Raw genomic sequence first — 14,135 nt, forward strand, 5'->3', positions numbered from 1 at the left:
GTCAGATATGAAGTTCTATGAGCAGTGCAGATGGGCTGCCAGAGCAGGTCATGGAGTTTTGTCAATGATATATAGGAATTTTGCCAGCAGAGACAAGGAGGTGATTATCTCTTTGTATAAGTCAACGGTCAGGCCCCACCTTGAGTACTGCGTACTGGTCTGGAGGCCTCATTTTTGGAAGGATGTAGAGTTGCTAGAATGAGTACAGTCAGTCCTCGTATAGCACGATAGTTGTGTTCCTAGAAACCCTCGTGCAATGCAAAATCGTGTAATATAAACAACAGGCTCTATGGGAAAAATTGGGTTATTTTGTAACCAAAACAATACCAAACACAATAAATAATCGTAATAAAATAGTTACCTATTTTATTTTATTATGACAATTACATAATAAAATATTGCTAATGCTTTTGCTTCTATCATAAGCAAACTTGTTCTTTGTTTGATTTTCTCTCCAAACAGATGGCAGCTGTTCCATCTCTTCCAATTCTTTGTGCCTTGATCTAATGGATTTTAATTACGCTTTGAGTTCTTCCTGCTATGAAAGTTTTTATTTTCTCTACATTCTTTCTAATTCTCGGCATTGCCTCATTTAGGCCTGTAGCACGTGCATATCACATGGTCTTTCATTTCGCTCAAAGCGTTTCACAATTTCATATTTTTTTCTGTATCGACAGTGGCGGACTGGCCATAAGCCTTACCGGGAAAACCCTGGTGGGCTGGAGGCCAGTGTGATTTTGGCCATAAATGGTTGTGTGAGGCAAGTACACATTTTCCCGGGTAACAATTTTTGACCAAGTCTGCCTCTGTTTACCGATATTGCTTTTCTTTTTCTCTCTGAATCTGTAGTGTCTTCACCAGGATGCTTCCTTTTCACACCTTTTAAGTATTTTACTCATTTTTAGGGAATAAAGCACAATTACAAAATGAGGAGGCACGCTTGATAAACATAAAACAAAGCTGTGTGTGTGTAGCAACTGAATAAACAACACCGTAAAGGCAGAGACAACTCTCATTTTACTAAAGCACATTTCTGGGGATTACAGCCATAAAACAATAAAAACAATTTCCAGTTGCGTTTCTGCTAGTGGAATCTGTTATAAACTGGTAGTAAACTATCTAATTGCATTTGCGATAATACCGATAGCTGGAATTGTGTAATTTTTACGTTATTATTTTGAAATGTGTTTCGCCTTCACTGACATAAAAACATAAATACATTTTCTGAATCTTCTCTTCATTTCTATCGTGTTGCATTCAGTTGGGGTGATTCCGCATTTGACTGCCATTTCTTGTAAACACAAAGGCGAATCGTGCATAAGCGATTTCGGTTCGTGTTATATACGATATCGTTCCCCTATTCATAAATCGTGTATGATTGAATTCGTGTAGTGTAAACACGTATTATACGAGGACTGACTGTACAGGGAAGAGCAACAAGATTGGTGAGAGGAACAAAGGGGTGCACTTACGAAGAGAGGCTTAAGTTCTGCAAGTTGTAGCATCTGGAGATTAGGCACCTGTGAGGTGATCTGACTGAGGTATATAAGGCATTGAATGGTTTGAGCAGGCTGGGCTCAATGCTGATGGGATACTTCCGCTTGCTGAGACTAAGAACCCAAGGGGGCACAGATTCAAATTGAGGAAAGAGTTGTAGAATAGATAGTTTCTATGTATGTAAATTTAAATTTGGAATTGTATATATATGTAAATTTAAATTTGGAATTGTATATATATGTAAATTTTGTTATACAATGTTTATTAGAAATTTATTATTTATGTAAATTTTGTGTCGTCTTCATGCTCTGTTAGTACACTGCTTTACACACCCTAGAATCTGGAATTTTCTGAAAATTGCAGTCAGAGTTACGATTTGTGCCCACCCGTGATTTCCCTAGGGTGGAAATCAACAATCACAAAAAACAACAAGTATTTTAAAATAAAGAAATCATAAAAATAAATAAAATAAAATAAATAAATAAATAAATAAACTGGCACATACATTCTGAATGTCTGCTCAGTCCTCAAATTGTTTACCTTTGAGGTGGATTTTAATTTTCAGTACAGAAAAAATTGCACAGTGCCAGATCTGGAAAATAAGGCAGGTGTTATGATCTTATTCTTCGTTGAAAACTCTGGAACAGAGTTTTCAATGAAGTTTTTAACTCTCAGTGGAACAGAGGAATGACACTGTGCATTGTCATGGTGCAAAACTATTTGTCCAGCCATAAACTGGGCTGTGTCTTTTGAATTTTTTCACGAAGTCTTCCTAAAATCTCAATGTAGAGTATCTGATTTAACAGTCCAATTTGGAAGGATTTCAAATCCTGCCAAATTGTCCAAATTTCAAATTCACAATGAAACCAAAATAACAATCAAAGAAAATGACAAGCATGGACTTGATCTTCAATTGGGACATCCTTGCATTCTTTAAACAGGGAGTTCATCACTGAATGCTTTTATCCATGGTTTGTGGATCATATTGAAAGACACAGGAGTCATCTCCTGTTATCACTGAATCCTAAAAGTCAAGGGTTTTAAATTTCAAAATTTTTTCAAAGTTTCGAATTTGCACTAAAACTTTCACATGTTTCTGCTTCTGATCATGTCAGGATGCATGGAACCATTTGTGTGCACACCTTTATCATACCCAACTGCTCTCAAAAATTGTTCTTAGTGTTTCTTTGTCAACATGTAACTGTTTTGCAATTAGCCGGATGTTCATCCGACAGTCTTTGCTTTCACTCCTGTGTCAAAGACACAGGAGTCATCTCCTGTTATCACTGAATCCTAAAAGTCAAGGGTTTTAAATTTCAAAATTTTTCCAAAGTTTCGAATTTGCACTAAAACTTTCACATGTTTCTGCTTCTGATCATGTCAGGATGCATGGAACCATTTGTGTGCACACCTTTATCATACCCAACTGCTCTCTCAAAAATTGTTTTTAGTGTTTCTTTGTCAACATGTAACTGTTTTGCAATTAGCCGGATGTTCATCCGACAGTCTTTGCGCATGATTTCTCAAATTTTCTTAAACATTCTCATATGTCATTGAAGTGGACAGTCTTCTTGTTGTTGTGGGCATCTTCTCTTCCCTCTCTGAACCGTTTATGACATTCGTACATGTGGCTGACTCGTGGTTTCATCACCGCACACTGTCGATAACATATCCAACAGTTCTGCAACATCCTTACCAAATTTCATTAAAAAGTTAACAATTCTTTGCTCTAAATTATGACCACTCATTTTTCCGTCGAAGTGTTAAAACACTGATTCACTTAAAGAGCACAGTTCAATCAAAACTTAACTGCTTACATCGAAACAAAAACTGATCTGTACAGGAAAAAACAAGTTACAACAAAAAAATGAACGTTGTTGGCCTAGTAAAGTGTTGGTACGCAACGATTCTCATTTCATTTTAGCTACACCTTGTATCTTGGCATAGCATTCTAATCTTGAAGCCTAGTTCCAGAAAAAAATTTAAAATAAATTTATTTTTTTTGGAAAAAATAAATTTCTTAATGGCTTACTTTTCATTAGAACATCTTGAGCATGATAAAGAACAGCATCATAGCAAAATTTCAATTGGTCCTTTTCTTGTACTAGAAATTTCCGTTGTTGGCTCATTCTTGCCGCTACTTGAATGACATCTAGTGGACCTTTACCCGCTGACATTTCCTTAACGGCAGCACTTATCAAGCAGAAAACACCACTTCGACCCACACCTCCACTAGGAGTAAATAAAATATCAAGACTCAATATTTTAAGGGAGAAATTTTTAAAATTAGAATAAAATAACTATGCAGGAAAGAATTTCTACGAGACAATTAACCTGTCTCATCAAGGCATATGGAAATCTGGCATATTCTTATTGTTTATCAAAAATGAAATGGTCAATCACTCAACTTTTGTTACTTTTCAGGGAGGGAGGGAGGGAGGGAGGGGGAGAGAGAGAGAGAGAGAGAGAGAGAGAGAGAGAGAGAGATAAACTGGTATGACACTTAAATTATACTTATAATAAAATACAATGCAAAAATTGAAAATTTTGGATTTTCCCAGTTTCTGGATGATAAATCTAATCAAGCATGAACAGTCAAGACTAAATATCAAACTCCAAGCACAGGTAAATACCAGCTTTGCCACCATTTTTTTTTTTTTTTTTTTTTTTTGCCAGTTTTTCTTACAATCAATTATTTTTATGAACCATATTTTACTTATTCTTTTATTTCCATGAGCCACTGCATCAAAATGTGTAAACTGAGAAACTAGGGCAGAACATTACCAAAGTGATTACCTACAAAATTACTCCAGTGCTTGTCCATTTTAAAATAAATATATTACATAAAATAATGAGGAAAAAAAAAATAAATAAATAAACAGAAGTGTAAATACTGCATGTGATATTTTATCCAAAAAGATAGCAATAGCCCAAGATATTTGCCATACAGGAATAAAAGTAAAAGTTTTTAGATTTTATTTTTTTCCCCTCATGTTTGACACTATTCTTCAAATGTCTTAAAATTGATACAAAAAAATAATAAATAACTAAATAAAAAAATTAAATAATAAAATATAAATAAATAAAAAAAATTTACTACTGCATTCAATTTTGATCATAGGGAGGTCTTTGCTCCCATTAAAGACAGATCTGAATTTTCAACTTAGACATTATTCTTAAGTCTTAGACAACTTAGACTTAGACAAATAACATTATTTGCAGTTCTGCATAATCTGCTAATATCTTTTTAAATCACACAGGACTATCAGAAATGGTAAATTCAGTATACACTTTAACAATCTCAGACACTGCCAGGACAGATGGTGCAAAGCTTAAAGCATGGAAGTAAAACTTTCACTTATCTTTAAAAAGTAATGAATATACCCCAGAGAAGTTTGCCATGATTATTTGGTTAACCAGCAAACTACCTGCATCAAAAAATTACCTTACCAGTTTTAGAAGCGTGTTTTCATTTCAACAACAGCACTTCTGTTAATAATTAATGTCCGAAATTCTAAGAAAAATACTTATTTGAATTTGATATCAATCTGGTTGATTAGAAGAAGTTTACTCAAACAAGTTTCAGAAGCTTTCCATATGATATAATTCTGAATCAGAATTTAAATTTGCCACTTAGAGACAAATAACATTTCAATTCCAACAGAAATTGTTGAAATTCTGCTGGTTTCATTACTTGAACTTATTTTACTATTTAGAGTATTTTCTTACGAATTCATTCATTGCTGATTTCAGTGCCGCAGTTGTCATGGAATTATAATTAATCTTAAAAGCTTCCTGGGGAACAACAAAACATAATTCTGAAAGTTTGATGTTGATTCTGGCTTTTTCTTCTTGAGTTATGCTTGAACATTCAAAGCAATGTAGAATTCAGTGTGGTGGTGGGCTAATCAATCAGAACTGATCCACAAAACCTTCTTGGACAGTACTAATAGAACATACCCTTAAAATATAGTCTCATTCTGGCTTTTCCTTATTGAGTAATACCAAAACATCTCAAAAATACTTTGATTTATGTACAGAGATAAATCAATCTTTTAATGGGAAGGAGAGGAAAGAAATGGCCCAACAAATCTTTCTAAAAGATTGAAACCTAAAATTTCATACATTTGTGAAAAGAATTTTCCATTGCATTAACATGTCAACATGTGACCTCACCACGAAATATTCTTGTCAGTGTTTCACAGCTTGTGAAATATTGGCAAGAATTTCATCACTGGGACTTGTTTTGCATCCACTCATTGGCCAGATGCTCTCTGGCTCAGTTGTTTTTTAAGCCCCCAAAGCTCGACGAACACCTGAGGTGAAAGACATGACTCTGATGATGAAATTAAAGCAGCCACAAAGACATGATTTGACCTATTAGCAGAAGGAATTTTACTAGAACATAATTAGTTCAGAAAAAGAGGAATTACCTTTATGATGTCTTGTAGAACAGTTCTGTGCTGATACTCTCCATTGTTGAATTAATCATACAAATAGTTTAAGTGTATTCCACACCCTTGTAGACAAAATCAACGATCCAATGCACCATGGGATCAGAGGCCATAGACCCCAAGCCCAACCCCAAAATACATCGAATCACCAACCCTAATCTTTGAGTGAGAGAATACAATATGTCCGTATTTTTAAAACAATTAATCCATTCTTTTAACACTTTAAAATCAAATATAAAAACATAAAAAAACATTAAGAAACTAAAAGAATTTCGTCACTTACCTGAAGTGGACGGGACTTTTTGACCAGACTCATGATCACAGGAAAGTGAAATCATGGATATTGCAACTGAATTTATATCATGAAGATTAGTTGATATCTTGGTGTGTGCATGTGAAGGGCCATGAATCTGAGGTGGGGTAGAGGTGACATACAGTGACTGAAATTTGATGTAATTCAATTTCAAGCATCTCTGAAATTAACAATTTGGTGTAATCATGTTGGATGCTGAGAATTTTTGCTTCGTTGAATAGAAAGGCATGGCCTTCACTGATCGCATGGAATGCAAGTTCCAAAGCCGAGGAGCGGGATGAAAGGATGGATGTTGAATGTTGCTTCATTCTCATATTGAGTGTACAGCGAGTAGATCCTGGTATGAAGAGTTGCAATCCTTGCAAGATACACTGTAGATTAAATTATTTAATTGGAATGTATTTTGGGGTCAGGCTTGATGTCTGCAGGCCTCCGATCCATTGGTGCACTGGATCATTGATTTTGTCTACGAGGGTTGTGGAATACACGTAAGCTATTTGTACAGTTGATTCAACAACAGAGAGTATTAGCACAGAAGTGTTCTACAAGACATCAGAGGTAATTCCTCCTTTTCTTAGCTAATTGATATATAACGTAGAACACATTGAGCCATTGCAACTCTGATATCTATTAATTAGAACATAATACAAAAACTTGTTAAACTGACCAAAATGAACAATATAGGTTTTATATTCATTTTAGTAGTTTATTCAAAATATGTCTACAACAAAATCTGAGGTCTGAAATGGGTCCGGCGATTTGTGAATAACTTTTCTAATTTGAAAAGGCTGTCAAAACAAGCCACAGCCAACACTGTTATAATAAAATTTTACTAATACACTGCATACAATATCATTATAAAGTATATGGCACCTTTAAATTTTACATTTCTATTCACTCTCCCGAGAACTGCATGACACAGAGAATTCACATAACTGTAACAGTTATGGGGGTGGGTGTAATCCATTTTGTTTACACCACTGGGGAGAGAAGGGGAGAGAAAAAAAAAAAAAAAAAAAAACCCTGTCCAGTAATGACACACAACACATGATTTTCCAACAGAGGTGCTGTACATCTGTCATCACATATGTACTTGAGAGAAAAAAACGACTTTTGCATTGGAGGATTTAAAAAAAATTCAATATTCCTCTTAAGGAATTTATAGAGAGGCTTTTTTTTTTTAAAATTTTTTTCATGTAATAACAAAGGTCACCAAGTTTTTTTTGCCTCCCATTTGTTTATTATGTATAATTGTACCTACCATCTAAAGATAGATTATCCACAGTTAAGGATATTATTTACTGTGTAATACTTGTAATACAAGCAAAAAAAAAAAGGATATTTCTTTCTACTAGTACTGCCATTCTTTCAGTAAACTTCATATAGTGCTAACTATTCTTAATAATTACAGTATGTTAGCTAGTCAAGTGCAATTGCATGACATCTGTGACTGACCAATTTGACATTATAGGTGCTTATGTTTCAATTATTTCCTAAAGAGTGCCATAAGCAGAAAAGCATTAAAACATAATAAATAACTGAAAGATCCATTTTGGGGCTATTTTTCATGTTGTCAATATTTTGGTAGGTAATACTGATGTTTCTTTTTTTCTTTCTTTCTTTTTTTTTTTTTTTATGAAGCAGTTATTAATATGCAAGTCGAAAACCTAATTGCTAATAAAAATTTAATTTTTTCATGCTATTAAAAAGAATAAATTTAAAGATTTTATTAAATTAAACTAAACGTATTATAAACATGATTAAACGTATTGTTAATAATAATAATGCGATCATTAATAAAGTTTACTGATGCCATGATGAACACACACACACATATGGATAAAAGACAGCAGATTGATGTACTAGCAAGGAAAGCAAATGAATAATGTTGAATTAAAAAAAAGAAAAAGAAAAAAAAAAAAGCAGCATGCAGATAAACTGATCACACAATTTTCTAAAGTGGCCTTTGTACTTTCAAAGCTGTGAAACAAAAATGAAATAAACAAATGCTTCCTGCACAGGGAATGATCTACACAAAAGTAACTAAAAATAGTACACTATGGTAAAAAAAACCATCTGCAAAATTCAAAGAGAACCATATTATGGGTGAAAATAGAACTGTATTTATGCAAACAAATTTAAGAAATAAAATATTGTGGATGTAAAAATTCGTTGTAATATTTTTATACAAAATACAGTAAATAAGATGCAAAATTAATATACAGTATCAATATACAAAATGATAAAAAGAAAAAGTTCAAAAAATTCTGATGTTAGGAACACAGTAGTGGGAAATGCATTTAATAAACAAAGCAGATGGAAACTCCCCAAAGTTTTTGTTATAAATATTTTTTATATTATATTTAGTACTTATAACAGGTATATATTCATTTTAATAGCAAGATATGAGGAGCAGTATTCTCCCAGTATGCCTCTGTATAAAAGTTAGAACTGTGATTCATTTAATAATGATATCATAAGATGATAAAGAAAAGAAAATGAAGGCATTCTATACCAGCGTTTTTCAAACTGTGTTCCATGAGATGTGAAAAACTGTTCCGTGAAAAATCGTAATTAATAATTAAAAAAATAAAATAAATAAATTTTGCATATTCTAGCCTACACCACTTTTGTATCATTATAATATTTAACATAATTTTTTTTTCGGTTAATATACTGGCATAGACTAATAATCAAATAGACTGCGGAACACTTTATTTTGGGAGGCTTTGCATAGAGAAGTATGCGAGACACCTATGAAAAAGTAGCAATATAGTGATCTAATATGCCATTCATATGCGATTTAGCCTGGAGTAAACAGGTTGAAGGAGAGGAGGAAGCGAACTGATATCATAACTAAACTCACTTCCTTTTATAAATTTTTTGTGATAATTATTAATTATTAGTATTTCAAAATATTATTACTAAAATATGCGACCATAGATTCGTGGTGGAAAAAAGGAACTTTAAAACGAGAAGCAAAGTACTTCTAGTAGTGAAATTTGCTCGATGAAAATGAAGACAATATTATCACACTTCAAAGTGAGGATGAACAATCGCAGCCTTTTGTTCCCCAGAAATCCGAAGTGAAAAACACAGGAACCAACTAATAAAAGACCAAAACGAAAGTATAATGACAGTTATTTCAATTTTACAGGTGTTGGAAATAAAGATGCTCTTGATGCACAGTGCGCCATATGTAATAAAATATTAGTAACAGTTCTGTGGCTCTCGCTAAACTTGTGTTTCATAAGTGTTCCGTGAATATGTTGAGAGACGAAGTGTTCCGTGACTAAAAAAGTTTGGGAAACATTGTTTTATACAATTCCAGGGTTCTATACTTTGCTGGTAACACACACACACTCGAACCCTGGTCTAATTAAGAAGCGTGTGCTACGCACTACTGCTCCTGCCCACCTGGCTACGGAGGTGCCATAACTATCTTTAACACTGCTTAATTTTATTTGAAAAGGGAGCATAATTGACAGTGAACACTGGTAGTAAGAAAGATACCCAGTCAAAGTTGGCAATTATACAAATTAGTAATGTGCAGATTACTTCTAAACAGTTTAATCACTATTTTCATAGCAACTACTCATATTCTGCCACATATGAATAGTTAAGAATTTTGGTCTTAAGGATGTTTCCATATCACTGGAGAATTTGTTAAGAGTTTGTGGCAGTGTGACTGAGTATGTGGGTATTTATTCAAGCTGGCAAAATATGAAGTACTGTAAGCATTTGCTTAATGTTTCAGAATGGCATGGTCTTTAGAATAATGTTTATTTATAATGGTATGAACTATGTTGCACTGTGATAGCAGCTTAACTGTGGTAAGCCAACAGTGCTTTGAAATATAGCAAGTAATGGGCTGCCCAATATGTATTTTTGTATTTTGCAAGTGGTTCGCAAGAATCATAACTTTATTCAAATGTGACTGCAGGCTCTTCCTATCATTTTATGTGAACCACTGCATATAGTCTAGTACTTTTTAGCAAGTTCATGGCACCAAATGAAGTGTTTCATAATACATAACATTTAATGTCTTACACTGTGGCAACTGTAAATGTTGGGTGAATTCACAAGTGTGCTTCCTGTTAGCAGTTTAAATGAGAAACCAATTCATAGAACTTAAGACTATATAAATACCTCTGTATATATATATTTTTTCTTTTCAAAATATATATATACCTCTGTATATATATATTTTGAGAATATAGTTAAGTTTTTTTTTAGCCAGATTATTTGCTTTACTTAATCTTTCATAAGGGTTTTTGAACTATTACCCAGTAATATTAACCTTCAATACTGGAACTGTACTTCAATCAAAAACTAAATGCAACTAGGCATAATATCAAAAGAGCTTGAAGTTATCTATTTAATATTGGTGTAGATACAACATAGATAGTTTAGAGAAAAAACTATGAAAGTAGTGTAAAAGGCATCATTTCATCTGTATCTCACATTGTGATCATCCTTCACAATGAGTTACCATGTACTGCACTACCTCGAATAAGCAACTCTTTACTAATAGGTTACTTATTCTCGGTGGGTACTACCAGATGAAATTATGCCTTTTACACTACTTTTGTAATTTTCTCTTTAAGAGCTATCTATGGTGTATTTACACCGATATTAAATAGATAACTTCAAGCTCTTATGATATTATGCCTAGTTGCATTTAGTTTTTGATTATAGTATTATCATGTACACCTTTTGGCATCTTGCATATTATGGGATTAACTTCAAAACTGGGTTGTCATGTTGGTAATACCAGGGTACCTGCCCACCCACTGATGAAAGGCCAACAAACCTTGAAACAGTGCTGTCTGGGTGTAACAACAGACTTCTCTATTAGTGAAACGTTACTTATTCAAGGTAGTGCAATACATGGTAACCCACTGTGAAGGATGATCACAATATGAGATACACACGAAACGATGCCTTTTACACTACTTTCGTAGTTTTATCTTTAAGAGGTGTATCTACACCGATATTAAATGGAACTGTACTCCAGAAATTGAAAGACTCCAGTTGAGCTGTGAACATTAATTAGGTTAGGCTTGCATTCAGTCAGGAATTTAATCATAGGGGAATAGTTAAGCACACAAGTATACAATTCCTACAGGGAATGCAATTTCTTCATGTACTTAATGTAAAACACTGATTAATTTATATATATATATAAATTAATCTATATATATAAAATATAATTAGCATTAGTAGAGGCATTTGATGCAAGAAAGCAAGCTTATGCAGCATCAGCCAAAAAAATTAAAGTAAAATAAATAAATAAAAAATATCCACTTCACTCCTCTGTTCGTTCGAAATACCTGTCCAGCTGAGCCTTAAACTTATTTAGGCTATCAACTTCCACGACAAGGGATGGAAGTCTGTTCCACCAACCAACCACCCACTGGCTAAAGGCAAATTTCCGCACATCTATCCTACATGTCTTTCCTCAATTTGAATTTATGCCCTCTCAGGTGATTATTCTGAGCAAGAGGAAGAATCCCATCAGCATTGAGCATGCTCAAACCATTCAAGGCTTTGTACACCTCTATCAGATCACCTCGCTGGTGCCTAGTCTCCAGACACTGTAATTCCCAAAACTTAAGCCTTTCTTCGTAAGAGCACCCCTTTGTTCCATTCACTAATCTTGTTGCCCTTCTCTGTACTCGTTCCAGCAGCTCTACATCCTTCTTGAAATGAGGCCTCCAGGCCTGTATACAGTACTCTAGGTGTGGCCTGACCATTGCCTTATACAAGGGAATAATCACCTCCTTATCCCTGCTAGAAAAATTCCTATATATCATTGACAATACACCATGAGCTACTCTTGCAGCCCGTCTGCACTGCTCAGAGAACTTCATATCTGCCTGCACAACCACCCCCAGGTCCCTTTCATTCTCGACCACTGTCAGTATAGTACCACAGAGTTGATACGTTGCTCTGGGGTTGCTGTTTCCCATATGTAGTACTTTACATTTGTCAATGTTAAACTTCATTTTCCACCTCTCAGCCCATCTGCTCAACCTTTCCAGATCCTGTTGCAGCAGCATAGTGTCAGTAGCGTCCTTGACAACCCTGCCAACCTTCGTATCGTCTGCAAACTTGGACATTAAGCTTGATATACCATCATCAATATCATTTATAAATACAGAAAACAATAAAGGACCCAATACTGAACCCTGAGGGACTCCACTAATAACATTAGTCCACGATGAGCAGTGTCCATTGATTACCACTCTGTCTTCTCCCCCTCAACCACCCCTTTATCCATAGCAGCAATTTGCCTTCAATGCCACACTGAACAATTTGTGCGGCAGTCTCCCATGTGCAACAGTATCAAAAGCCTTTCTAAGATCCAAATATATAATATCAAAGTTATTCCCTGCATCCAGTTCTTTTGTGACTGCATCATAGTATCCAATCAAATTGGTCAGGCAAGATTTCCCCTTAACAAAACCATGCTGTGTCTGAGCTATTACTGAAGTCTTGTCTAGATGATCCTGCAGTGCTTCTTTAACCAGTGCCTCCATTAATTTTCCGGGAACAGAAGTTAAACTCACAGGTCTACAATTACTTGTGTCAGCCTTTGATCCTCCTTTGTGAATTGGGTCACATTTGCACATCTCCAGTCTATGGGTACCTCCCCTGAGTTTAAGGAAGCTCTCATAATTATGGCTAAGGGTTTGCTTACTTCCTTTGCTGCCTCCTTTAATATAACTGGATAGATCCCATCCACCCCAGGTGCCTTTCTTGTGTTTATCTTCAACAATTTCTCCCCCACTTTACTCTCAGTTATTACAAGATTCTCTAGCTTACTGCCAGAGTTGAATACACCTCTGGCATCCCCCTCGCTGAATAACTCCTCATGTGTGAATGTCGATGCAAAATATTCATTTAGTTTGTTAGCTACCTGAGCAGGATCATCAACAGTTGACCCATCGATATCAAGTGGACCAATCTGATTCATCCACTTCCTTCTAGAGTTTACATAAGTAAAGAACTCTTTGCTGTTTTTCTTCGCATCCCTTGCCAAGGATTTCTCGTAATCTGCCTTCGCCTGCCTAACCTCCTTTGTGACTTGGTTACAGACCAGCTTATATCTATCATAGGCTTCTGTGTCACGTGTTAATTTGTATGTATCCCATGCATTTTTCTTCTCTGCCATATGCCTCATTAGTTCCTCTGACATCCATTTAGGCCTAAACCTTGAACAATATTTCTTAGTTGGTATGTAAAGCCTAGTAGCTTCCAAGATAAGTTCTTTGAATGCTTCCCATTTTGAATTTGCTGTTGGTAACATCATCAATTGATCCCACTGTATAGAATTTAAATACTGTCTCAGTCCATCGTAGTCGCCTTTAAGAAAGCAATACCCCTTCCCTTTACCCCTAATGGTAGTTACCTCTTTGAGTAAATCCCACTTCAGAACACTGTGATCACTGCCACCTAGTGGTTCATTTATCTGCAGGTTCTTAATGCATGAAGAATCACTACTGATAATCAAATCAAGAGTATTACTCCCTCTAGTTGCCTCCCGAACATGCTGATGTAGAAAACAATCATCCAATAATTCCACAAAAGCCTTGCTAGTGTGTGAGTGACCAGCCCCCAAATTCCAGTCAATATCTGGGAAATTAAAATCCCCCATTATAAGACTCTCTGATTTACTGGCCCACTCTATTTCTCTGTACAGTTTCTTATTATACTCATCAGAGTCATTAGGCCTACAGCACACTCCTACTCTCAATTTTGATCTCCCAATGCTTATGTCACACCAAACTGACTCGACACTGCACTGTCCAGCGATGTCGACTGGCTTCACTTCCTTGGATTTTATGTGTTTCTTAACTAATAGCATA

The 14,135-nt window shown here is 35.0% G+C and overlaps 1 protein-coding gene across 1 annotated transcript in view; it reads right to left on the reverse strand.

Annotated features, from left to right (window-relative positions):
• mop (tyrosine-protein phosphatase non-receptor type protein myopic) overlaps nucleotides 1-14,135 on the reverse strand; it is a 289,765-nt gene that overhangs the window by 20,909 nt on the left and 254,721 nt on the right. The window contains exon 25 of the mRNA XM_090387729.1: nucleotides 3,530-3,729. Coding sequence (XP_090243855.1) covers nucleotides 3,530-3,729 — 200 coding nt within the window. The remainder of the gene's footprint in view (nucleotides 1-3,529; nucleotides 3,730-14,135) is intronic.

Source organism: Mastigoproctus giganteus, chromosome 13 (assembly GCF_048544385.1).
Source record: "Mastigoproctus giganteus isolate SK-2022 chromosome 13, ASM4854438v1, whole genome shotgun sequence".
Taxonomy (NCBI): domain Eukaryota; kingdom Metazoa; phylum Arthropoda; class Arachnida; order Uropygi; family Thelyphonidae; genus Mastigoproctus; species Mastigoproctus giganteus.